General features: G+C 39.5%; 2 protein-coding genes across 4 annotated transcripts; one reads left to right on the top strand and one right to left on the bottom strand.

The window, feature by feature from the left end:
* Positions 1 to 204: 204 nt before the first annotated feature.
* Positions 205 to 9,915, bottom strand: RTCA (RNA 3'-terminal phosphate cyclase). Its single transcript, XM_009905362.2, has 11 exons — positions 9,614 to 9,915; positions 9,388 to 9,488; positions 7,440 to 7,583; positions 5,831 to 5,954; positions 5,288 to 5,346; positions 4,645 to 4,786; positions 3,372 to 3,496; positions 3,181 to 3,239; positions 2,482 to 2,576; positions 1,203 to 1,307; positions 205 to 865 (listed from the first exon to the last, which is right to left on the bottom strand). The coding sequence occupies exons 1-11, from the start codon at positions 9,656 to 9,658 to the stop codon at positions 767 to 769; spliced, it is 1,098 nt and encodes a 365-aa protein (XP_009903664.1). The 5' UTR covers positions 9,659 to 9,915; the 3' UTR covers positions 205 to 766.
* Positions 9,916 to 10,484: 569 nt separating this feature from the next.
* DBT (dihydrolipoamide branched chain transacylase E2) lies at positions 10,485 to 25,676 on the top strand. Of its 3 annotated transcripts, none has more exons than XM_054165039.1 (12): positions 10,622 to 10,695; positions 13,715 to 13,779; positions 14,741 to 14,864; positions 15,037 to 15,112; positions 17,258 to 17,439; positions 17,807 to 17,934; positions 19,114 to 19,351; positions 20,464 to 20,630; positions 21,569 to 21,646; positions 22,528 to 22,719; positions 22,894 to 22,965; positions 23,820 to 25,676. In XM_054165039.1, exons 2-12 carry the CDS (start codon positions 13,717 to 13,719, stop codon positions 23,985 to 23,987), a joined length of 1,488 nt encoding a protein of 495 aa, XP_054021014.1. In that variant the 5' UTR covers positions 10,622 to 10,695; positions 13,715 to 13,716; the 3' UTR covers positions 23,988 to 25,676. The 3 variants fall into 3 exon arrangements, with proteins under 3 accessions (XP_054021015.1, XP_054021014.1, XP_054021013.1); XM_054165038.1 differs by lacking the exon at positions 10,622 to 10,695 and adding an exon at positions 10,708 to 11,267; XM_054165040.1 differs by lacking the exon at positions 13,715 to 13,779 and having other exon boundaries at positions 10,485 to 10,695.
* The last annotated feature ends 195 nt before the right edge of the window (positions 25,677 to 25,871 follow it).

Raw genomic sequence — 25,871 nt, 5'->3', positions numbered from 1 at the left:
CAACCATAGACAGAAAATCCAATCAATCATAAAGCTAGTATTTTGTGTTTAGGATGTGATGTGGCACATTAAAAAAAACTTTCTCAGGCAAGGTAAAATAAAATAGATGAAAATATTTAAAACAAACCTGTTTGATATGATGTTTTGTTTGTTTTTTTTTCCCTGTAGGGAGAGAAGGAAATTCTGTCAAGTTACTTTGTATCAATGTTCTACCGACACTACTCCCTGAGGTAACAGCAAACGTAAGAACCAGGCTTTCATGTGGTGATAGTGCTTTATTATTTCCTCAGGCACAACTGAAGCACAGTGGTTAAAGAACAAGGACAGAGATTTAATGGTGCACTTCTTTCCACGTACCTTGAAACACAAAAGTTCCCTAACAACAGAACTTCATTTTTTCCAAAGGGGAAAGAATGCATAAATGTGCTTTCAAAACTGACATGGTTATTTTCTACTTTGGTGAGTCTGAACTTCTGCTAAACTGAAGCTCTCAAATACATACAACATATTCTATCTGCTGTCCTGTCTTACTGATTTTGCTGCTCATGGTAAAAAATAAATTTAAAAAAAAAAAAAAAAAGGAGATTTCAATTTTTCAAATAATTTTCCATTCTCAGCACACCATTCTCATGCTTGGAATTAAATCATTCAGATGTGACAGAAGGCTCTTCCTGTTCACACATGTATCCAAATGTAGTGCAATGCATCACTGAGGTATGTTGAGTTTTGCTTTTGTGATCTTGCTGCTTCTCTTTTTCTTTTTACCCTATAAGTTGGAGTTTATCATCCCCATTCCTTGGCACTCAATAATGTAGGTATCTTTACTGGGATCTTCCTCTTCAGACTTTGTCACAGTAAATTTGGCCTGAAACAGAATTAGGAATACATAATATTTAAGCTTATTTATGTTATAACTTCATTAGTTGAGTATCTGATGCTCAATAATCATATTGCCATGTGTTTGTTTGTATTACAACTTTGATTTGATTAAATGTTTAATAAAGGTGGTGAAAGTATCTGACCATTCTAAAGGCATTTAACTCTAAAGTATATTCACTTTCTACAGGTAAACTATATAAATATTGTAGCAATTATTTTATCAGTGTTTGCCCTCCATGATCAAATTCAGTTCACAATGCCTGCTAAACTCTACACTACCTAGTTACTGGATGACAATCAATTTCCTGAACTTTTGTGCTCACCTTTGTTAGCTGCTCTGCAAAGTGTATAGCTGTTTGAGTATGAAGTGTAATTGGTCCACTTTTCACTCTGGATACTCCCTTTGCTAGTGCCATAAATATAATCAGCTGAAAGGGAAGAACAGGTAATTAATTATTAAGTAACTCTTCAGATCCTAGGAAGTTGATAACAGCAACAAAAAAGGAAAGTCACACAAAATGTCTGCAGATATGAAAGTGTTGTTTGTCAAGTTTCATAAAACTTCATGGTGCTGAATGCTAAGAATGCTGCAAGGCTCAGGATGCTTGGAAGTGACTACTCTAAATGCCTGTTGCAGAAGGGCTGCTACTTGTCCAGTGGAATTTGCCACTGAATTCCTGTTACTTACTACTTTACTACTTTTATACTTTGCTCTCTCCCATCCTGAAGTACTCCAGACTGGTAAATTATCTTTATGGACACAAAAAACTTGGGAAGGTTTTTCAATTCTTACACTTTCTGATGACATATTCCCCAGACAGATTTAAAAAAAAAAAAAAAAAAAAAAAAAAAAAAAAAAAAAAAAGAGAGCTGTGAATGACAAACTTCACCACAAGAAGTACTCTGTAAGCATAACTCTGAGCAGTTCCCATATACTCTGAATCTAGCTGTGGCATGTTTCACCAATTGTACTGCCCATACTTTGGAAAAAGTAGGATGGGTGCAAGACCTAAATACTTCCTGTTATACTATGTGACGTGTGGGCAGGTGTTTGCAGGTAACAGTTAACAGCATCCCATCTAGAACAGCCCGAGATTCTTATGAGGGTGCGTTACCGAAAATAAGATAGGGGAGGGATCCTCATTCTCAAGTGAAAGGGGGTGAACAAGGCAAAGAGGAGCACCTCCTAGATATTCTGTTCTCTAATAGCTTCACTTAGTATCAGCCTTAATATGCAACCAGGGAGCTATTTGTATTCCACTACATGGAGTACCAAATAGAAGTAAATTCTTACGTCTTTCATCAATACCTAATAAAATTTACAGGGAGGGAAAATGTAAGGGCGTTACTGTAAAGTCAGAGAGAGGAATCTGTGGTTCCCAAGAACTCCATATAATTTGCTAATCCTACTGATGTTGTGACCACACCTGGAAACCTCTTAACAACTTCTAATTATAAAATGATTATGTAAAGCCATGCCCACCTATAGAGATACAGTCTACATCTCAATTATTTCTTGGCTTAGATTTATATTCTTTACAAGGAATACATACGTGTATTCTTGCTACTTCAACATCATGGAAACACATACAGGAGCCTTACTTGGTCTTGCAGAGAATCATCCACAGTTCCACCATGTTTAAGATTTTTAAGCAGTATCTCAGCTGCTTCAATGCCAACTTTGTCAGGATTCTTTCCTAACAGAGAAATCCAGGACATAGGGATAAAGATACAGAAGGGGGAAAAAAAAAATAAATCAAGAAATGATCAACTTTTAAAATCTTATTTCCATGTTCTTACCTCAAATGTCCACTTAAAAAAACCCTTCCATCTGAACATGACATATAATTCATACTTCCTAAGCAGTGGAAAGAAAGTAGCCCAACTTAGGCAGAGAAATATTTCATTCAAACCATTTTAAACCAAAATAATTTCTGCTCCTTTTAATATAGGCACACATCTAGATTCACGTTTGAACTAAAACCACACAACGACTGTATGTTCTTAAAGTCCATAAGCATTTTCTGCTCAATGATCCTTAAAAATCCACCCTGATAAAAAGTAAATTTAATAATTTTGTAATTTTTGTCACTACACAGAAGAATCTTAGTACAAAGTGTAAGATTATATTAACTGTCTTAAAATCTTCTCATTTGCACTGTCCTTTATTACTAAAAATCATGCATTTAAAAATCCAACACTCAAAGCATCAGCTCTTTGAACAGATTATTCTTCAGGTTCCTATTTATTCATAGCACATCAAGCTAAATCTGAAGGAAGTGTACTTCATGGAACTCCTACCTCTCTTGCCAAGTGATGATCCAGCTAGCAAACAACCTGTAGAAGTCTCTGCAACAATGCTAAGTAGAAAAAACAAAATCAGTATTAAGAACAAAATCACACACATTACACTTTATTTAGCAGATACATAATATCTAGCTAATCAACCAGCAAAGTTACAGGTAGCAATATAAAGTTTGGGCTCATCTTACATTATTCCACTTCCCGTCCCAACAGCTTGATCATCAGGTTCTCGAACAGCCTGAATGTTAATGTAAAGATCTCTGATTTCTTTTCTGATGCATCTCACTGCTGCTGCTGACATGTCTTTTGCCAGCTGAAAGGATAGGAGGTAAAAACATTGATTCAATTATGTAACTATAGTAATACTTTATCCTCATAAGTCTAATTATTACCATGAATTTCTGATTAAAGGGGCTACTTTATTAACTAGAAAACAAAGGACTGTTATAAAACCCCTACAAGTAAGCACTAAAGATCATCTCTTCTAGGAATTTTCTGACAAAATTATGGTAACATTAAATGCTTAAAGGACAATTACATTGCTATATCTAGAAGCTTAACTGTCACTAGAAATTCAAGAACATTTTCCCATTCATAGGGAGAATGATTTCATTTTAGCCTTGATTATCTCAAAACATTAGATTGTAAAAAGCCAACCAAACCAACCCAAACAAAACCACAAAACTAAAGCACCCCACAACTATTATGTACAGGATATATTCTGTAAGATACAATAAAAAATAACAGTTTTAAATCAGGCAGGTAGTAGCAGATGAAGCTTATCTCATTCTTGTGATTCAATCACAGTCACTATTCATAGTTTGGAGATGTTGAGACCAAACCCAGCAGGCCACAGCTCTTCAAAAACTAAGTTAGTTTCTCTTTTTCCTTCCTCTACTAATTCCTAGCCTGTGTGAGAGAGGGAGCCTTAAGGAGATCCCACCACTCATTTGCTGTAAATACAGACAGAACAGGAATAATAAATAGAAGGGAGTACAAAGGAACAGATCTCTGTTTTAACTTTGCTACCCAAAAGTTTTTCTAATACCCTTAGCAATATTTGACAAAAAATTGATGCAGTCTGACTTCTGCCTAGACATGGAACCATAGTTGACCCATATATCTATGAAGGGAATGATTCCAGATTTAAAATAATCCATGTAAATATGAATAATATGTAAATCACATACAAGATACCTCTCAATATGTACTAAAAACTTTTGAACAGTCATATGAAGGGTATTGAGGATACTATTCTCATTTCCTGGTTTAGCTGCTACCATATTGCTATGCATTTTAGAAATGTCCAAAATTCTATTCTACAGCCTGAGTAATCAAAACCATTTAATAAAGTGAAAGACTGCAGAACACAGGAACAGCAGAGGCAGGTTAAGCAGATTACATGCAATTTTGTATAGATTTATGAAGCTGGATACTACCAGAGCTATTATCAGCTCTTACCTTTATCGGCAATGCTCCAGCAACAAATGCTCTTCCATATATTTTTGTCACTGTGCCACGTTCTGTTAAGTTTATTGGGCTCAACTCTTTGACTGGTGACATCTGGACTACAACTTCACCACCTCCCTGAGGGTAGTAGCCCCTGTTTAGAAACAGTACTCAGATATAAATGCAAAGATCACAAAGAAACCAAGAAAAGAGGCAGAAGGCTCTTCATGTATTCTAAGGCTCTTCATGTATTCTATTCTACATTTTAAAGTCTCTGTTTCTGTACATAAGAATTTTATTGATATGTGCCTTTGAAAATTTTATAATAGAATTAAATTCTGCAATAGTATTACCTCACATTGCACATCTTATTAACAACCTAACACAAGCATTACTTGCCACATTAGAAAAACCTTAGTAATGTACTACTTGTTTAGCATGTGCTTGCCCTAGAGGTAGCCCATTAACAGCAGCTGAAGCCTCACCAATGGAAAACAAAAACCAGCGTGAGACATATCCCAGTGACAGAACACAGGGGCAGCTAATGCAGATGTATTATAAATTCATCCCTCAGCTTGATTGGGAGCACCTTGTGTGAGTGCTTCTGTGATCACAGTTCAGTAAGATGTGTCATTCCATGTCTCCTATAACTCACCTCTTTTTTATGTCACAATTAAATGTGAAATTAAACTTTTCAACAATTGGCTTGAAAACCTGGAAAACAAGCATATATACAAATCACAGAGTGAGTCTGTCTTGCATTTACAATTTCCCACTGTTTTATATAGTCTGAAAACCAAAAAAGCACCACATAAATTCATTACATTATTAAAAACAAAACAACCAGTCTCATCCATATAGCTTATTTCACATTTCTTCTGAATGACACACAGTGCAAAAGGATTTGCTTATGAAACGAGGGAGAGAAATTCTTTAGCAACTCATCGCACTTCTAGAATAAATCATATATTTTAAGTGATGTTTTCTTCACTAATTAGAAGCAAAAAGACTAGTTGCTGTTTCAGGGAAAGCCATGAAACACTGGTTGCTCTCTACATACAGTACACTAATAGTGTTACACTCCCATGCCTGATTCCAGAATTGCAAATAAACTTGCAGGAAGAGCAACAGAATTATCGCAGTTATGTTGTATATATACACATAAAAGATGCACCAAGCCAAAGAAGTTTTTCCCTACCATGACTGTGTAGTCTATCTGAGGAGCCATCTCAGCATTAGTCCCACCTTTTAAATGAAGTTCTGATGGGGAAGCGGCAAACAGCACACAGGGCATTGCTACCTGCATCAGTAGACACACACTCCTAAAAGCAATTATAAAATACTCAAATGTCACAGAATCACAAAATTGTCAGGGTTGGAATGGACCTCAAGGATCATCTAGTTCCAACCCCCTACCATGTCATGTAGTCATAATCTGTATAATTCCATAGAATCACTACACATCAAAGACAAATGGCTTTCCAGAACATTCATATAACTAATTGATTTAGAATGTAATCTATAAATGTATTAGTACTAAAAAAAAAAAATCAATTTAAAACTTCACGGCCTTAGCAAGTCTTAGTAGGAAAGTTTTTGTTTCTCAGTACTTGTATCTTTAATGTACTTGTTTGAAATAAAAGCAATGTAGCTTACTTGGTGTAGTGATAGGATTGTGAAAACTGTAGGTTTAGCTAGCAGATGACAAACCCAGAAAAGGGTTAGGTGGTAATTCTAACACTTACTTGATAACAAAATATTTAGAAAACGACAGTTTCTTAGAAGCTGGTCAGCATGCCAAGCAAGAAAATTTAGGAACATGGGAAGTATGCTTTTAGATACCAGATTCTTTCTGTATTTCACAGATACTAAGCAACTTCCAAGATAAATTTTGCAAAAGTTAGTTTTTCAGTAAAAGAAAATGGTTATCTCATAGGGGTTTCAAACATTTTGAATCATGGAAAGAGCAGTCACCATTGAACTGAAGAAAACACGGTTTGGTTTTCTTAAGTAACTTCTAAGTGTTTGTAAACTGTACTGTTTATTTTGTTTGTTCGTTTTGCTTGTGTTTAAGCACTAATTCTGCTGCATCACTGCTTAGTTAAACCTTTCTGTATTAACTAAAAGGCATCAGCTTAGCTGTTTACACTGTTTCAGGTCAGAAAAATATTTCTCTTAATGTAAGCTGTAACTTATACCTAACCTGACCTAGCTTCCAGTCAACTGCTCACCCCAGTCTTCCATAACTAAAACCCACTTATTTGGTTTTGCAACAGATCCCAAGAACAAAGGAGCCAACACAGAAATATAGAATAGGAGAAAGACATGCATGTATAACCCCGGATATCATGTTCCCGGTTCCAAGACAATCTCATATTGTATCATTGCATGTGTAAGTAAAATCTCAAAATCTACTTTATTATATGATAAGGATTATTTCAGATCTCACAGATTTGAGACAGTTACCTAAATTGATACATGTGACCTGATATGTAATGTACTAATGCAAGAAAATAACAGATAAAGTTTAAATACACAGGCAGCTGGGTTTTGCTTAACATTAACCAAGGATTCAACTGACATAGCAATTATAATTTTTAATTTGCACTAATTTTATTCATACATATCCTGCCTACACTAAAGGTTCTTTGGTCACATATATTTGGATCAGGCAGCAAAGACTTTAGCTCCTCACCCACGTATTAATGTTATTTTTTTCCCCTCTGCTCATTTTTGATAATTTCAAAGTTACCAAAGTCAGTTAAGTGGTGTTACAGGTCAGTCATTATCCACGTACAAAGACATACCCTGCTGTTTTCGTATCTGCTATGTGGGTTCCACCTTTGATCTTCCCAGGAGTGAAGATTATTTCTGTTGAGCCAATTTCTCCACCTTCCAGCTTACCCTCACATAGATCTCGAATCATCTCCAATCCAGATAGATGTTGAGGCCTTGGATATGAATTAAAGATACATGTAAGTAGACTGCATACTCATGTTACATTAAAAGATCTACTAAACACCAACTAACAAATACTATAATTGCAAATTTCAGATCAAACATAGATCAGAAATTCAGTCTGACTCCTAAAGTACTTCTGAGTTCACAGGAGCCAAAGGAGCAACATTCATGCTGTTCTGGAAGCTGCAGGATTATGGTGTGTTTGCTATTAGAATGGGTCGAGAAAGATGTGAGATGAAGGAGCAGTGGCTTGTACTAATGTGACAAATGCTTGGACAAAAATGCAATGGGTTGAAGATGGCAGTACTGAGCTGCAGCCAAGTCAGTAACCAGTTGCCAAAGCCACAAAAGATTTAGCAGATTTGCTATGTATCTATCCTGCTGTTCTTTTTTCCCTTTGAGTAATTTAAATAGGATATAAATTAACTATTCTTAGTACTGTGTGTTCAACAAGCCATGTTTTGCTGAGGCATGACATGACCTCAATTTTCATGTTTCATATGGTGCAGTCTGCTTAGCACCTTTGAGAATATTTTTGAGATTGTCTGTAACTGTAGTGCCTAAGAGATGGTAACCAGGGCAGTGCCCTCACTTTCCCTGGCCAGTCAGACATGGACAGGGAGGAACAGCACTGAGAGGAGCAGGTGAAGCGCTCCAGTCCTCTCACCAGGAGACTGTGGGGTACCCAGTTCATACTCTAGCTTTCCTCCATGCTCAATCTTTCCATTTATTTGCTATCAAAAACAGTGTGGCCATCAGGACTAGGGAAGTGACTGTCCCCTGTACTTGGCAGGCTGTACCTCAAATACTGTGTTCAGTTTTGGGCCCCTGGCTACAAGAAAAGCATGGAGGTGCTGTCCAAAGAAGAGCAACAAAGCTGGTGAAGGGTCTTAGAAGGAGTGGCAGATAGAACTAGGGTTCTTCGGTTTGGAGAAAAAGAGGTTCAGGGTAAACCTTATTGCTCTCTACAAAAAAGAAGGTTGTAATGAGGTGGGTGTTGGTCTGTAGCAAATAATAGGATGATAGAATGATCTCAGGTTGTGCCAGAGGAGGTTAAATAGAATAGAATAGAATAAACCGGGTTGGAAGAGACCTTCAAGACCATCGTGTCCAACCCCTCAACCAATCCAACCCACCTAAACAACTAACCCATGGCACCAAGCACCCCATCAAGTGTCTTCCTGAAAACCACCAATGACGGCGACTCCACCACCTCCCCAGGCAGCCCATTCCAATGGGCAATCACTCGCTCTGTATAGAACTTCTTCCTCACATCCAACCTAAACCTTCCCTGGCGCAGCCTGAGACTGTGTCCTCTTGTTCTGGTACTGGCTGCCTGGGAGAAGAGACCATCATCCGTCTGTCTACAACCTCCCTTCAGGCAGTTGTACAGAGTGATAAGAGAGTTAAGATTGGGTATGAGTCATCATCCCCAGAAGTATTTAAAAGATGTGTTGACATGGTGCTTAAAGACAAGGTTTAGTGGTGGACTTGAAAGTGTTATGTTAACGGTTGTGCTCTATGATATAAAAGGTCTCGTCCAGCCTAAGCAATTCTTTCCACATAAGTGAGCCACAGCCAGGACTTTCTGATTTAAAGGCCTTCTCAAAGCAATAGAAATACGAGATTTGTTCTTGGAAGTATTTCAGCCAAAAGCAAGCTAAAGAGTTTGCACGGATACAGCCCTGGACTCACTCGCCGTAACGGGACCCCGCTGGACGCGCCCCTGGTCCACCACGCCCGCGCCAGCCCTTCGGGCGAAAAAAAGACATGAGAACGAGGGATGGCCCTTACCTGAGGCCGGGCTGGCTTCTTCCGGCGCGGATCCGGTGCACCCGTAGCGGCAGGCCCAGCAAGCAGCTCAGTGCCGTGGACACTCGCAAAATCTGCCCACCCTGCACGGAGAAAGGGCGCTCGTCAGGCGCTACGACACTTTCCACCCAGTCGGCCACTTACCGGCCCGGCCGTCACCGCTGCCCAGGGAGAGGTAAAGAGAGGCCAGACCGCCGCTGGAGCTCACCCCCTCCATGATCCCGCCGTCTATCTCCACCTTCTTCCCGTCCATGACTGGCAGCGAGCGCAGCTGTCTCTCGCAGAGGCCCCTGCCGCGCCGATGGAATCCCAGCGGGGCCCTGCAGACGGCGAGCCCTCGGCGAAGCAGCCTCCGTGGTCGCGAACACTTGGTGACGGAAGCGCGCACAAAATGCGCTCCAGTGCGCCCCAACCTGTCGGTGCCCGGGCCGGGCGGCGGTGTTGGAGCAGGCGCAGGGCGGAGCCACCTCGGCGCCCACCCGCCGTGGGTTGGCAGGGGCGGCTCCGCGGCGTGAGAGACAGCCGCCGGGGCCCAGCGCCCGAGCAGCTTTAAGGACCCCGCTTTAAGGACCATGTACCGGCACAGAGTAGAGCACGGCGTCCAGGTGGAGGCAATGTCTTTCCCCTGTCCCAAGGCTAGGGCTAAGGGCCACGCTAGGCCGGAGCGGTGACAAACACGGCACCTTGCAGGCTGTGACCAAGTGGCATCTGGGACGCAGCTCCGCGGGCACAGCTCTGCCCCATGGCGCCGTGTGCCGCTGCTGAAGTCTGGAGGCCGGGCTTCTGCCGTCACGGTCACAAGCGCATAGTTTCCCTCCCAAGTGAGATCGCTACAAGAAGCACAGAGAGATGTACGCCTTCTGGTCTGGCAGTCACTCTCGGAACTTTATTACAGGTGTACGAGAAAAGGTCGAGCCCTTCCCGCCACTTCGGCCAAGGGAAACTGCACTCCCTGCACCACAGCCAGCGGCTTTGCTACAGGAACCCCCGTAAGGCGCTGGTCGTCCCGTTACTTCTCGTGGGCGTGTGACAGCTCCGAGGAGCTGCCAGTACGCCCCGGAGGGCGGTCGGGACCAGCCGGCTACTCCCGCCACCGCGCCGCACTCCCGGCCCCCTCCACTGCCGCCCACCCTGGCCCGTGCCTGCTGCCTGGTTGGCTGCGGTCGGCGTGGCTGCAGTCCGGTTGGCTGATCGGTGGGAGGTGTGTGGGGCGTGGGGGCTGCCTCTTCCCGGAGTAAGATGGCGGCCGTGACCGCTCTGAGGAGCTGCTGCCGAGCCGCGGGACGCCTGGTAAGGGGAGCAGGGGATCCTGCGGGTGGTGGCGCTCCCGGTATGACGGTGAGGGGATGGACAGCGCGCGGCGTCTCGGCGGCAGCATCATCCTGAAGCCCTGTTGCTTCCCTTCAGCCGGGAGTGGGCGAGGACCGCGCCGCAGACCCCGAAGCAAATAGGAGACGCTCGCGGACTTGCCGCCTCCCCTCAGCCCTCCCGGCCGCCACCTCCCCCGTGCCTGCGGGTGGGCAGCGGCCACTTCAGTTGCGCCCGAAAACAGGCAGCGCCCCAGCCTGCCCCACCGCTATCCCGCGGTGCGGCGGCACGGGTGACTATGTCCCTCGCAGCCAATCTGCCGACGGTGCCAGTCCCGCACGCCCCGTGGTGCCTTGGTGCCGGCGGAGCCTACTCGCTGCGCCTTGGGGGTCAGAGTGCCCTCGATCCCCAGGAACCTCCAGAACGGGCTTCCTCCGCCCCACGCTGCTGCTCCCTGAATGTCTTCCCTGTTGCCTATATTTCATGTGAAAGAAACGTGCGTGTCCTGTAATAATCTACTGGCATCCTTCTTCATCATCTGATGCATTGCACTGGTGAGCCTTACACTGCCATCGCCGCTCCTCCGCACACGTACCGCACCTCTGCACAGGTGCGGCGTAGTTAAGCACACAAAAAGGGAAAACATGTTTCTTTGAATCTCAGGAGTCTTGATAGTTGTTAATTAAGTAGTTGAGATAACATACTTAAAGAAGTGAATGTACTTTTTTTCTGCGTTACTGTATTATAGTCTTCCTGCTGTAGTGAAGTGTTGGTTTCCAACTATGTCACTTCTGTTTTGTGGAACGTCAGAAAAAGAAGCATCTTTTTGTAAGATAATACAAGTGAGAACAAAATTAAAGATGAATTCTGCTTTCTATTATTTCCCCCCCTAATTATTCATATTGTATTTTGAAATCATGGTAGTGAGGAATTTCTTCAGCATTATCTAATTTTAAGCTACATATAAGTAATTTTACTAATTAAGAATATTGAAAATAGTATTTTTTCTCCAGTTTTCTTTGTAAATAAATAATCTACTTTTAAATCCAAAGGGAGGTTATGATAAAGTAATGCTCACCTTATCTATGTGCATACTGAACTATAGAATTAGCTACTTACAGTGTGTGTTTCCTGCAAGCACATTTTGAATTTTGCTAGATATACTAATTGTTGTGATGATCTACTTGGATACAGTGATAAGATCCAAGAAATAACCTGGTTATTATATACATTAGTGGGGCTTATTTGAATAGTCTCAGTGCTTTTGCAAGCACTTGGGCTAGCAATAGGGGGAAGGGCGAAGTAATAGTGTTTGTCAATGGGGACTCTTAAGTGGTGAAGAAGAAGAGAAATGAGCCTGAGGGACTTTGTGTTAAGTAGTAGGAAAATAACTGTTACCTGGACACTAGAACACAGTGCCAGTTATTTGGGTGAGGAATAGTGTCTGACTGGAACGTGCTACCAAGGGCATTGGTTTAGTATATAGGCAACTATGTAATTGGAGAAACAGTATATCTACTCAAAACAAACCCCAAGTAAGTTCATTGCAAGTTCATTAAGATGACTCAGTGTGACGGCAAGTCAAAAGTTCTGTGGAGGAGTATCCTTTAACCGCAATTTGACTTTGAAATTCAGTGTTACTTCATCAGGTAGTTCATTGCCTGCAGGCTGCATAGAAACATTCTAAAGCCAGCAGTAGTTTCTGATCAGTAGTGATTCAGAACAGCACAGTTGGCCTTGCCCCTTTTTTTAGTTTTGGTTGTTGCCTTAAAAAGAAACCATTTCCCCTCAAACAGCGTAGAGCTCACATGTCTTGGTTCAAACAAGTTGTGGTCAACCAGGTGTCAGTGGCTGTTGCATCCCTAGCATCAGTGAGAGACTGCACTGGGTCCTCACCTTTTTCTCACCACAGTAACACTACACTCAGAAGACTTGCACCAGAAAAGTGGTATCATACTGTGCCACTATTGCCTTTAAATTGTGATACAGCATGATAGTGCTGACAGAAACATAACTGCTAGTACTGTGCTTGTGGGGTTTTTTATTACTATATTTTTTCAGGTATTGAGGTATGTGGACAGGAATGCTATGGCTATTAGAACTGATTTTATCTTTATATGCTTTTGCCATTTCCTTATTCAGCGTTACACAGAAATAGTATTACGATGATTGCATGGTCAAAATAGTGTTACTGAAATTAATAAGCACAGCCCTTTTTATTTCATGGATTTTAATTTTTCCCCTTGTTAGAATGGAAGCCTGCTCTGTGCAGATACTTGGTGTTATATTATTGTTTTAACATTCTGGCATACCAAGATTTTAGTAAGGAATGAGCAAAACTGCAAACCAGAAAAACTAAAGTTTTTAAAAATGCAAATATAATTTGAAACAGCATTCAAACTGTTCTGTATCAAAACCAGTTTGTTTTTTGGCAGTAACATTACTAATTCACTACCTGTATTGGTTACCAAGTGTTAAAAACACATGGAAAGCATTATGAAACTTCACAGTTAGTTCAGAAATTTGATGTGCTCCTTGTGATCATCTTTGCAGGTAAATATTGACTGTTTTCTGTGTAGGGTCATATAAAGAGAAAAGAGTTTTATTGTAAGTTTGGGATAAAAAGATCTTGTTGGAAAAAAACCAAAACCCTTAACCATGGACTCAAGTAGGAAGAAAAACAGAGTTTTAAATAGGAGAAAATAGGTTTATGCAGACTTACATTATATACCAGTTTTGTATTGTATAAATATTTGTTCCTAAAAGAAAATAGTATTAAATATAATTTCCAATGCTGAATTAAAGAATATGGACAAAATATGTACCTTGTCATTTCAGAATTGTACAGTTTTCTGAATGATCTACTTTTTTAAAGTGCAATACAAAATCAGTTACTTGAGCAGTGGGGGGCTGTGGGCAGGACAACCAGAAAGTGTGATATATTTTGTAGTTATTGAAAGGACTTTTTAAAAAAGAAGTTAAAATGAACTTTCCCATGCAGGTATGCTGTTTTCTGGCTCCTCTAAGAAGATAATTTCTAAATTTTACAGTTTTGAGCTACTTGAGGTACATTGTAGCACCTGAATGTTTCTTTTGTATCTCTAAATTAATTAGAGAGAGTATCTACAGAGAAAGTGTTATTTTTATTAATTTTACAGCACTCTAAAGACAATATAACATCAGAATTACATTAGATTTAAGAAATCTAACTAAATAAGAAAGGGTCTGAACTAACTACTGTTGAGATTAATGACAAAATGCCTCTTTATTGCTACTGGCTTTGCTTTTGACCAAAATCATGACTGATTCTATGATGCTTTACCAGCACAAGGTTTTGGCTGAAGAACCTTTCAGAAAATTTTCTTGACCCTTTTAGTTGATTTCTGGATAAACTTAATTGTAACCATGAAAGAAAACCATCTCACACCTAATTCTTAAAAAATGTCGTTAAAGTTGATGTGAAATGATATTTACCTGAAGACAATTGCATCTTATATTAACAGAAATAAAATGGCAACTGTCTGTGCCCTCTGGTGTGAATGTCTTTTCCAAGTAGTACTTCTCATCAACCTTTAACTGCAATAAGAACTGATACAGAAAAATATGCTGATTTTTTTTTTCTGTAGTCTGGGTGACCCTTCCAGCATCTGTTCTGGATAAGAATATTTCAGATGGCTGATGTTGGTATTATGTATGCTTTTTATACGTGTGTCCTGATTAATTGCTTACAGAAACAACAGCAAGTATGAATCTCTTACCAGATCTTGTCATGATTTTTGTTAATTTGTTTTGTTATTGTGATTCCAAGTGTTGTGTTAGTGAACGAAAGTTAAAAACCTGGCACAGCTTATGCTAATTTAATGGTGATTGTATGTTTGGTATGTAGTCAGTGTAATTGTTTCCCTAAGAACTGCTCTTATATGAACTATAATTAAACTATTTTAGTATTACTGTTGCTTCAGGAATATTAAATGAGCTCTACATTCCTCAGTCCATCATATTAACACTTGAGACTTTTCTCCCCCAGGTTTGCATTCACCGTGTTAGATCGTGCAGCAGCATTGGCTTTATAAAATCAAAATACGTGTGCCTGTTTGACAAAGCTGCCCTCAAGTTTAGTCATCAACAGCGATTGTTCAGAACATCTGCTGGTAATCTTCTTCTTAATAAAATAATTTATTATACTTTGCTAATTTATGAGTGTTATATTAGCCCTTTGTATATGATTGGTATCTAGACTGCTTTTGATGCATTTAGATTTTACTGTCTGATGTCTTACATTTAATATTAAATATGCTGTATTTTCTTATTGTCTGTTTTAAGTTTCATGTGGCCAAATTGTCCAGTTTAAGCTTTCTGACATTGGAGAAGGGATTACGGAGGTGACTGTGAAAGAATGGTAAGCTCTACTTCCTTGGAAATATACTAAGCAAGCAGTTCAGCAGCTGTATTATTGGTTATTTGTCTGTTGTTATGTTTTCTGGGTTACACCTTAAGTTTTCCAAGCTTCATTTTTGTCAGTTGAAGACCTTGTATATACTCAGCTTTACATTTTGCTTATTTACAATCTGGTCTATTTGAGAGTGGAAAAGAAGGAAGGAAGGAATAGGTTGCCATAGCTGCACCTGTATATAGATTTTCCTTTAGTGATTAATGGCTTTTAGAATTCAGGAAATCTGTCTTTATATTAAACTTACTTAGGTTAAACTTTAGAAATTAAAGACTAATTTGGAGAATCCACATAATTTTACCCTTTACCCTTTCTCTATTGACTTCAGTAAAAGATTAGGGCATTAAATAGTTTATAAAAAGCCAGTGATGAATGGCTTAGGCAAAATCAAAGTGTACAATGAGGGGGGGCAGCACTGTTCTTTGTACAGACTTGTTCTTTGTACAAGTAGGTGAAAATACCTCTCTTTGCATAGAAGACAGTATTTCCCACTTTCTTTTCTGAAACTGATCACACAGAGAGTGCTAGGCATTGGAATGGCCCTCTAGAGACCATGGAGTCCAGTCCCCCCTGCCAAAGCAAGATCATCCAGGGCAGGCTGCACAGGAATGCATCCAGACAGATTTTGGAAGCACCAGAACAAGAGGACACAGTCTCAAACTGTGCTAGGGGAAGTTTAGGCTCGAGGTGAGGAGAAAGTTCTTCACAGAGAGAGTTGTTAGCCATTGGAATGGGCTCCCTAGGGAGGTGGTGGAGTCACTGTCCCTGGAGATGGTCAAGAGGAGATTGGATGTGACACTTGGTGCCATGGTTTCGTAGTCATGGGTGACAGGTTGGACTTGATGATCTTTGATGTCTTTTCCAACCTTATTGATTCTATGACTCTATAGCTAAGATTCTATAGCAGCCTCTTCCAGTGCTCTGTCACCCTCACCATAAAGTGTCTCCTCGTGTTGAGATGGAACCTCTTGTGTTCTAGCTTGTACCTGTTGTCCCTTCCCTTATCCTGTCACTGGGAACCACCAAAACCAGACTGGCACCTTCATCTTGACACCCACCCACCAGATATTTAAAGATGTTGATAAGATCTCATCTCGCCCTTCTCAAGACTGAACAACCCCAGTTTTCTCAGTCTTTCTCTACAGGAGAGGTGTTCAAGTCCTGCAGTCATCCTCATAACTCTATATTGGTCTCTATCTAGCAGATCCCTGTCTCTCTTGAACAGGGGAGCCCAAAACTGGACACAGTATTCCAAGTGTGGTCTCGGCAGGGCAGAGTAGAGTGGAGAGTAGAGGAGAGCCTCCCTAGACCTGCTGGACATGCTTTTTCTTAATGCACTCCAGAATGCCATTTGCCCTCTTGACTACAAGGGCACATTGCTCATTGGAGCCCTAGTGGACAGCAAGTTATCCATGGGACAGCAGCTTTCCAGCAGGATGACCCCTAATCTGTGCCTCCCCAGATGCAGGACTCTGCGCTTGTCCTGATTGAATTTCAAGAGGTTCACTTTCACCCAGTTCTGCAGCCTGTCCAGATCTCATTTGATGGCAGCACAGCCTGACAGGGTGTCAGCCCCCACCCTGCCCAGGTTTTGTATCATCAGTGAACTTGCTGAGGGAACACGCAATCCCTTCTTCCAGGTCAGTAATGATCCCTGGGGAAGACCACTGGCCACAGACTTCCACCTGAGCTAGGGTGTCACTGATCACAGCTCTCTGAACTCTTTTTGAGCCAGTTACCAACCCACGGCTATATACTGATCCTGGCAGTTTGAAACTAAGCTTCCTTAGCGTCAGACTAAGATGGACTCATTTTCAGACGATTTATAATCTGTCAAGAAAACTCAGTTTTACCAGAGTAATAGTAAAAATGTATGTGGGATAATATTCTAAATCTTTGTGTCATTTCACTTAACAAACAGCTGTGGAACAGTTGGGCAAAAGGTATTCAGCAAATGTATCCGTTATGTAGAATTCTTATCTGGAATATGTTTTCATCTTGTTAGGACTTGCATAGCTGAACTTACCAAAAAAATACACAGCACAGATTTTTACACTTAATGTGTTTTACAGCAGCCTGTGTCTTTTCTCTTAGGTACATAAAAGAAGGTGACAGCGTGTCTCAGTTTGATAGCATCTGTGAAGTACAAAGCGATAAAGCTTCTGTTACTATTACTAGTCGTTATGATGGCATCATTAGAAAACTCCATTACAATTTAGATGATATTGCTTATGTTGGAAAACCATTAGTGGACATTGAAATTGATGCTTCAAAAGGTACTGTAAGCTATTTTTTTTTCTCCTCTTGTGCTTTTTTAGCTTTGTTGTCATAGAAAACCATCACTAACATAGGAGCTTGTTTTTCCCTCCAGAAAATCTTAAACCAAAATTTTTTTCCCTTTTATGAAGAAAATTAAGTAGAAAAACCTGTGCTGTTTTATTAGGCTTTAAAATCATAAGATCTAGACATTTCTTATTTAAAATTTAGCTTAAGCAGCAGCCTTCAACAAGTTCTCTTCCCATCCACAGTAGCTCAGAGTAAATGTTAAAATCTCCAGCTGTCACAGATTTGCAGTCTAGTTGGGGTCAGAATGTAGCAAATACTTGTAATACGGTAAGTAAATATTTTCCTTTTTGCTTGCAGGTGTTGCCCCAGAAGAAGATGTTGTTGAAACACCTCCTATGTCTCATGAAGAGCACACTCACCAAGAGATAAAAGGTCACAAGACATTAGCAACCCCTGCAGTTCGTCGTCTGGCCATGGAGAACAATGTAAGTTTGCTGAATGGGGTCCCACTGCAATTTTATCCATCTTTTATATAGCAGTTTGACTGGCTAGGAGAACATTGATCTAGAGAGAAGTGCAGTGAGAAATTGCTTGTTTTTAAACACATTTCAAATGTGTAAAGGCTGTTGTAAAGATGAAGAGGACTGTTCTTTCTGATGATTATGTTGGATAGGAAAAGAATTGCTGGTCCTAAAATGTAGCTAGGATGCCTTAGGCTGTAAATTAAGAAAATCTTTTTAGAATGAAAATAATGAAGTGTCAGAACAGACTGTGGAAGAAGAAAAATGTAATCTCTTAGCTACCTTGTTCTATTTTTCAGATTTGTATTAGAGCAGAGGATATGCTAGGTGATCTCCTAAGGAGTTTTTTAAGTGTTTGGGTTTTTTTGCCATGGATCTATGAATATTCCATTTTATTTGAAAGCTTTTGCATTTTGAGGAGCAAAATAAAACAATAAGTAGAGAAAACTAAGTGACAAAGAGCTTTCCTCAAATTAACATTTTACTATTGATCCTGTGAAGCAATTACATGTTAAGCAATATTCATAATTCCTCCTGAAAGTTTGGAGTAAGACATGAAGTGGGCCTTCTGGGTGATTTGAGTCATGCTGAGAACCTAATAAATCATAGAAAGGGGAAAAATACCCTGTAGGTATGTTAGGTCAATAACTGGAATAATTTTAGCCAAAGCCCTATGAGGAGAGGCTGAGGGAGCTGGGGTTGCTTGGCCTGGAGAGGAGGAGACTCAGGGGTGACCTTATTGCTCTCTACAACTACCTGAAAGGAGGTTGTAGACAGGCGGATGTTGGTCTCTTCTCCCAGGCAACCAGCACTAGAACAAGAGGACACAGTCTCAGGCTGTGCCAGGGGAGGTTTAGGCTGGATGTGAGGAAGAAGTTCTATACAGAGCGAGTGATTGCCCATTGGAATGGGCTGCCCGGGGAGGTGGTGGAGTCACCATCATTGGAGGTGTTCAGGAGGAGACTTGATGGGGTGCTTGGTGCCATGGTTTAGTTGTTTAGGTGGGTTGGATTGGTTGAGGGGTTGGACACGATGATCTTGAAGGTCTCTTCCAACCTGGTCTATTCTATTCTATTCTGTTCTATTATGACATGTTTATATTGTTGTAAAACAAAAGCATCATAGCTTGTTTGTGCTTTCCAGATTAAATTGAGTGAAGTTGTTGGAACGGGGAAAGATAACAGAATCCTTAAAGAAGACATACTCAATTACTTGGCCAAACAAACAGGAGCTATTTTACCTCCATCACCAAAGGCTGAAATTATGCCACCTTTGCCAAAATCTATGCCAGCTGCTCCAAAGGACAAAGCACGTAAAATTCCTGTGCCTTTTTCCAGACCCATTGTGTTTTCAGGAAAAGACAAAACTGAACCTATAACAGGTAAATGATTAAAATCTTGAGACAGTGTTCACAATCGACTACCAGTAAACGTTATGTAGTCAACAGTTGGGTTCCTTTTGGTGGGGGCACTTGCATGATGTTACTGTTTTAGGAGATAATTGTTCATGTTTTGGTTGGATGGAGTTGGGCTGCAAGCTGTACTTTCTCATTTTTAATTCATGCTTCTTGAAATGTATGCTGAAACAGGTAGGAATTCTGAAACGTGGGAATTTGTCACATTGTGGTTAGTGGCAAAGTGCAGCGAATTTAAGGGTTTAGCAGGAACCAGAAACAGCAACCAGAACAGGAAGCCTCCCATGTTGCAGTCTGAACTTTGAGCCCCATAATACTTTGCTCCAGTTAGGACTTTCATTTCTGAAGCTGGCATGACTGCAGCAGGTTCAACTCAGTCCATGACATTTTCTACTCCTTATTCTGTACCATCTGCATCATGCTCAGCAGCAACCAACATCAGACAGTAGACGTCTTATGTCAGTCACTGTCCATTCTCACTCAACATGAGATCACTTAGCAGTACACAGAGGACTGCTCACTGCAGATGCTCTGGAGCTCCACTCTGTTCCAATACAGCCTGGATCAGTCTGTGACAGTCTGAATGGTGGGGCTGTGTTTCCACCCCTGGGGCAGTTGAGTTCAGTGACTCCTTCCACCCCTCCAAGTGAAAGCAAACTGTAGCTTGCATTCTGGTGCTCCGCTTCCAACACATGCAGTAGCAGAGAGCCCTCTGTCACACCAGAAATACAGATGGGTTCCACCTCTTCACCCTGCCAAGCCATCGGTTTTACACAATGCAATAAGTCTATAGCTGTCCCTCTCCTCCACCTGTCTGGAGTTAAGGCCCCTTTGATTCTGATTGAGATCACTTGCCTGTACTTTGGCATTCACACTTGCTCTGGAGAGGAGTACCACACAAGACACTAAGGTAAGAAACTCCACATTAAAAGAGGAGGATAAAAGGTTTTTGCCTTTGTTTACTCTTTTTTTTTTTTAAAGTAATCTAATTTATCTAATAGAAACAAATAACTGAAACGTCACCTTGCCTTTCCAGAAGCTGATTTGGGTAGTTTAAGAAATCCACAAATATTTTCCAGGTTTTCACAAGGCAATGGTGAAGACTATGAGTGCAGCCCTGAAGATACCCCACTTTGGTTATTGTGATGAAATTGATTTGACTCAGCTTGTTCATCTGCGAGAAGAGCTGAAACCTGTAGCACAAATCCGTGGAATTAAGCTTTCCTTTATGCCTTTCTTCATAAAGGTGAGACGGGCAGCAGAGTGCTGTGTAGAGGACTTAACCCAGATTTTGCCCAACTCTACTCAGTGATGGTTTTAAGTTTGGTGTACCTCTCTTATCATCTGAATAATTATAGGTCACAAAAAAAGTCTCACTTTTTCTTGTTTATTGAACCGCTTCCCAATTTCCTGTTGGAATTGTAGCTAGGATTATATAGTATCATGGAAATTGTAAAATATATTTAATAGGGAAGGACAGAGCAGCTAAAGCTTTATTCATTATGGGAGTAAACCTCACTAGGTGTTTGAATTACACAAAACAAGTGTTGGAAACTCTCAGTACATTTTCTGAACTCTGTTAAAATGAACCTCATGTGAAATGTGGTGTTACTATTATGGTTGTTATGTTTTTGTTGGTCTCTTCGGTGAATCAGTGTGTCCCGTGTTCAGAAGACCAAGCATTTGCACTCATTTAATTGTTATGTCCAATGGCTGGCATCAGTGAAGGCTGATGCATTGCCTAAGCTATGTATTGAATACAGAGCTTAGTCTGGAAGTTCTGGTAATGCTGTTTTCAATCAGGGTGCTAAGTAAGCACTCATTCTGCTTTCTTAAGGGAGAGTTAATATTACTTCCGTGAAATAGTTGTAATCTAAATAGCTGAGAATGATGTTGTTGCTCAATGTCATAACTTTTGTCTTGGGATATTTGATTGGAATTGTTGGGAGAGTAATTATAATGTTTTATGTGTCTGTCAGATGTATAGTTGGGTTTTGTAAGTTGTCTTTTTTTCCCCCTGCCATTCTGATAATGACAGAATATCAACACACAAGACCAAAGAGTTTAAGACAATTTTGCATTGTTACTAGTCTAAATTGTCTCTGACCATTCCCTCTTTTCCATGCAGCTCTCCAATTATAAAATACAAAACCCTGTCCTTTTGTTTCTCTTTATATTTAACAGGCTGCCTCTCTGGGATTGTTGCAGTACCCCATTCTTAATGCTTCTTTGGATGAAAGCTGTCAAAATGTCACATACAAGGTTGGTAAACTACTGATAAAAATTGGGAACAGAAAACCTAAACAAACAGCTAACGTGGTCTTTTCAGCCACGTTCTTTGTAAGAACCAAAATTATGGTATCATGCTGAAAAATAATTTGTGTTTCCAAATTTTAAGATGGGATTTCATTTATTATTGATCTTATTTTACTAGTTCATTTAGCGAGAGTCATTTTGTTGTTCAGGTTTGCCTCGAAAGTACTAAATACGTTTTCCTATTTTTCACCTGAAGCTTGGCCAAACATTTCAAATGAGAACATTTTAAAGCTGATACAGTCTATTTTCAGTAATAGCACAGTGGTTCTACTGTTCCAGTGCTCAACCCTTTATGCATTGAAGTAATATTTTAAACTCAATTTTGATACAGATTTATTTAATTTTCATACAAGGTGCTGGACTGATACTTCTGGGCAGCAAGTGTTTATTTTCTTAGCTGATGTGTACGTGTTCCTTGAAGTACAAACTCCCTTTGTGATGTGTCAGTATCTCTGAGATGTGTTTCTATGTATTCCTTCTAGGAAATGAAAGGCAACTCAGGGTTTTCTTTTTTTTTATCTTTTAGTTTATTTTTTTTAAACTTTTAATGCTGTCTTCAGAATCTGCTGGTCATGGTTTGTTGCCCCTCACAATCATCCTCATGTGTAATATTTTGAGTGCAGAATTGATTGCAGGATGTGGAAAACTGATACTAAAAAAATGTATGTCCCCTTCTTGCCTCAAAGATGTGTAACAGAGTCACCTACTATAAAAAGCACTTCTTAAGTTAAAAAGATAAATAAGACCTTGTTCAAATGGTTTTTTGTGTAAAACACATTTAATGTTGAACGATCATGTTAATATCTGCTTAATGAAATTCGTTGTAGGCTTCACACAACATTGGAGTTGCTATGGACACAGAGCAAGGTTTAATTGTCCCAAATGTGAAAAATGTTCAAGTCTGTAGTGTGTTTGAGATTGCTGCTGAATTAAATCGCCTACAGTCCTTGGGCTCTGCAGGCCAATTGGGAACAAATGATCTCTCTGGGGGAACATTCACCCTTTCAAATGTTGGCACAGTAAGTACAGGAAAAATGAGATCTTACATCTGAAAATTGCTTCTCAAATGAATACTGTAGTGAAGCTTAATATGCAGTGAACAAAATTTGTAGTAATTGATGCAAGAGGTCATCTGCTTTTAAATAAAAAACCATACTGTTAACTAATATCCTCAGCATTTTTTTTTCCCCTAGATTGGTGGCACTTACACCAAACCAGTGATACTACCTCCTGAAGTAGCCATTGGAGCACTTGGAAAGATACAGGTATATTAAAATTACCTCAGTGATGTGAGTACTTAGTTAACTAAGGTAATTTGGAATGAAAATGAAACATGGAATGTGCCCTTGTTTTGTCTGTCTCATATCAACTTTTCCTATGTATGTTACAGAAGCTGCATAGCCTGTGGTTGAAAAGTTGTGTGCTGTTCTTAGATGATTATGCAGAAACATCAAGTGTTTAAATAGAAGTCTCTTAGGTTTAGGTTTGTTTTGGTTTCTAGAATCCTGTTAAATTTCACTCACATCTCCATTTAGCCTTTTAATTATTAAGAAACAATGTAAATCTATTTTTACAAGTTTTACAACATGGCAATAGCACTTTTGTTTTCATCAAGGAGAAAATTTAAGACTAGAAAATTTTCTGATAAATGAAGTTCAGTTTCATAATCCAGAACTCTGTATGGTGAAGGCAGTTTCATGTTTTCTGAATTTCAAGCTTTATTCTTTAGCATAGACATTTAAGATCAATGCTGGAAATGAAATTAATACTAATTTGTAAAACTTCTTATATGTTCTTCCTATTAGACTTTGTTTAGGGGAATGCTTTAAGGAAACTGCCACTTTGAGCAATAATAATGCATTAAACTATTCAGGAAGAAACTCTTGAGTCAAGAAAGGTTTCCACTACTTCAGTAGTTCCATGGTGATGAAAACCTGCTCTGTATGTTTGCAATATATTCTAAACTGCAGCACAAACAGTAATGGGAATGTCCTTGTGTTCCAATGGTACTACTGCTAATTCAGCAAAATACTTAAATTGAGATTAATGAATTAACAAAGAATAAGTAGAGAAGTATTTAATATTTCTATTCTTTTGTTTCCTTTCCTCTGATTTTTAGGTTCTTCCTCGGTTTAATGAAAAAGGTGAAGTATTTAAAGCACAGATAATGAATGTGAGTTGGTCAGCTGATCACCGCATCATTGATGGAGCAACAATGGCCCGGTTTTCTAACCTGTGGAAATCTTACTTGGAGAACCCTGCCTCGATGCTGCTAGACCTTAAATGAAGGAAACTATGGATAGAATATGCCTTCAAACGTTTTGTGGATTAAACTGAATAACTACAAAAGCTGGCTCTGCTAGCATGTACCCTTTGCTACTCACATTATATAACTCTTTTATGTGGTTGAAGTTCTCAACAGTTGATATCAATCTATCAATTAGTTGTTACTTTTCATTAGTGCTGTAGTTTCTACAGCAGACTGTCAAGCTTAGTAAGTCATGGAGTGACTTCTTGGTATGGTGGTGGAATGTCTTTACTTTGCCTTTTATAGTACATACGGTTGTGAGGCTGATGTGACTGAATAACACTGATTTACATCTGCACCATTTATAATCTGATTAACCTGTTTTGAAAGGGAAATACTCAGAGTTCTTCCTCGTTGGACAAGTAAATTTATTTTAACAAATAACATCCAAAATTACCAGAAGACTTTATGCAAAAATCATATACAAATAAAATGCCTTTTATGCTTCTGCTGTAAGATGTCCAGAGAGCTTTCTGTTGTTTAACTGAGTAAACCGCTCAAATATTTTACTAGTCTACTTTCTTCTTGGCAAGTACCTGCATGGGCACTCTTCATCAGTTATGAATGAAGAAGGTGTATTTATTCAAATGCTTACCAATAATTTCTATTGGTAACTTAGTACTCTCTCGAATATTTTGTATTTTTAATCTTTAAAAACGTTCCAGTTAGTTTTGTTTCTTATAGAAAAGTGTCTGTCTGTTTTAAAAACCAGGAGAATCTCATTTAGGTAAGCCTGACAGTAAGCAGAACATGTTCTGAACACTTGCATTGTATCATTGGTGTTCAGATACTAGATTTTTGAAGATTAATCAGATACAACAAAGAACTAATGCTAAAAAAATACTATGTGAGGTAAGGACTTTTTAAACTTGGATCTGAGACACATAATGGAGTCATGTAAAGCCTTCAGAACAGACAACAGTTACGTGGCTTTAAGCTAACCTAAAGAGATGATGACGATTGCACTGGTTGTTTACTAGGAGATATGAATAAAACTGTTGGATAGAAATACCTCCTAGAAACACAGCTGCAAACAGACACAGATAGAAAAGACCAGAGAGCTGTGGGGCACAAAATGGACATTTTTTCCTTTCTTTAGATTCTCTAGTATCAAAAACTGCCTTCACAGGAGCATTTTCCAAAATTGTAGACCAAAGTTTTCTATTGTACTTAGCTGTGAAGATGCAAGACACAAGTTACCAGACACAGAATTTCTGCCATCCTTGATGCTGAGACTGAGTAAGAGGAAAGCAGGTAATCTCAGGAGGGAAGCATGGAAGTGTACATGTAAGGTGCTGTTTTTATTTCTGTTGTGATATAAGGGCCTTCTATATGTAGGTAATTTCTTGCAGAGTTTGATTAATATATCATGCTTATCAGCTATTTAATTTTTATCAGATCTATTTATTCTTAATAAAAAAAAAAATCCACAAAGAATTGTAGTAATATTGGTTTAATTTGTGAATTTTATACAGGGAGTCCTGTATGGCTGACCCAAACATATATTTCATCTTACCTTAAAGAACTGACTGCACTCTACCAAAAGAACACAGCCTAATGGCTACTTTTCTGCAAGTACATTGTTGTAGCAAGAGCTTAGTCTGAACTGTGTATTTTTTTAATCTAAAGACCATGGGAAAAATAAATTGAGAAAATAAGTGTGTAATTAAAAGCAATAAAGAGATTTTGAAATTTTTGAGACAGAATAATTTTGCTTACACAAGCAGCCTGAAATTCCTCTTGTCTTTCAAAACTGCAATAAAAGGGATGGTTATTTTTTTTGCCCTCTAGCTCTAATTATCTGTCTGTTTTAAGGAGGAAGAGGAAATTAAGTAGCTGGGGTGTTTGGTTTATTAGCTATGA

Source organism: Dryobates pubescens, chromosome 11, assembly GCF_014839835.1.
Source record: "Dryobates pubescens isolate bDryPub1 chromosome 11, bDryPub1.pri, whole genome shotgun sequence".
In the NCBI taxonomy this organism is placed as follows: Eukaryota; Metazoa; Chordata; class Aves; order Piciformes; family Picidae; genus Dryobates; species Dryobates pubescens.
This window is presented reverse-complemented; position numbering and strand designations above follow the sequence as displayed.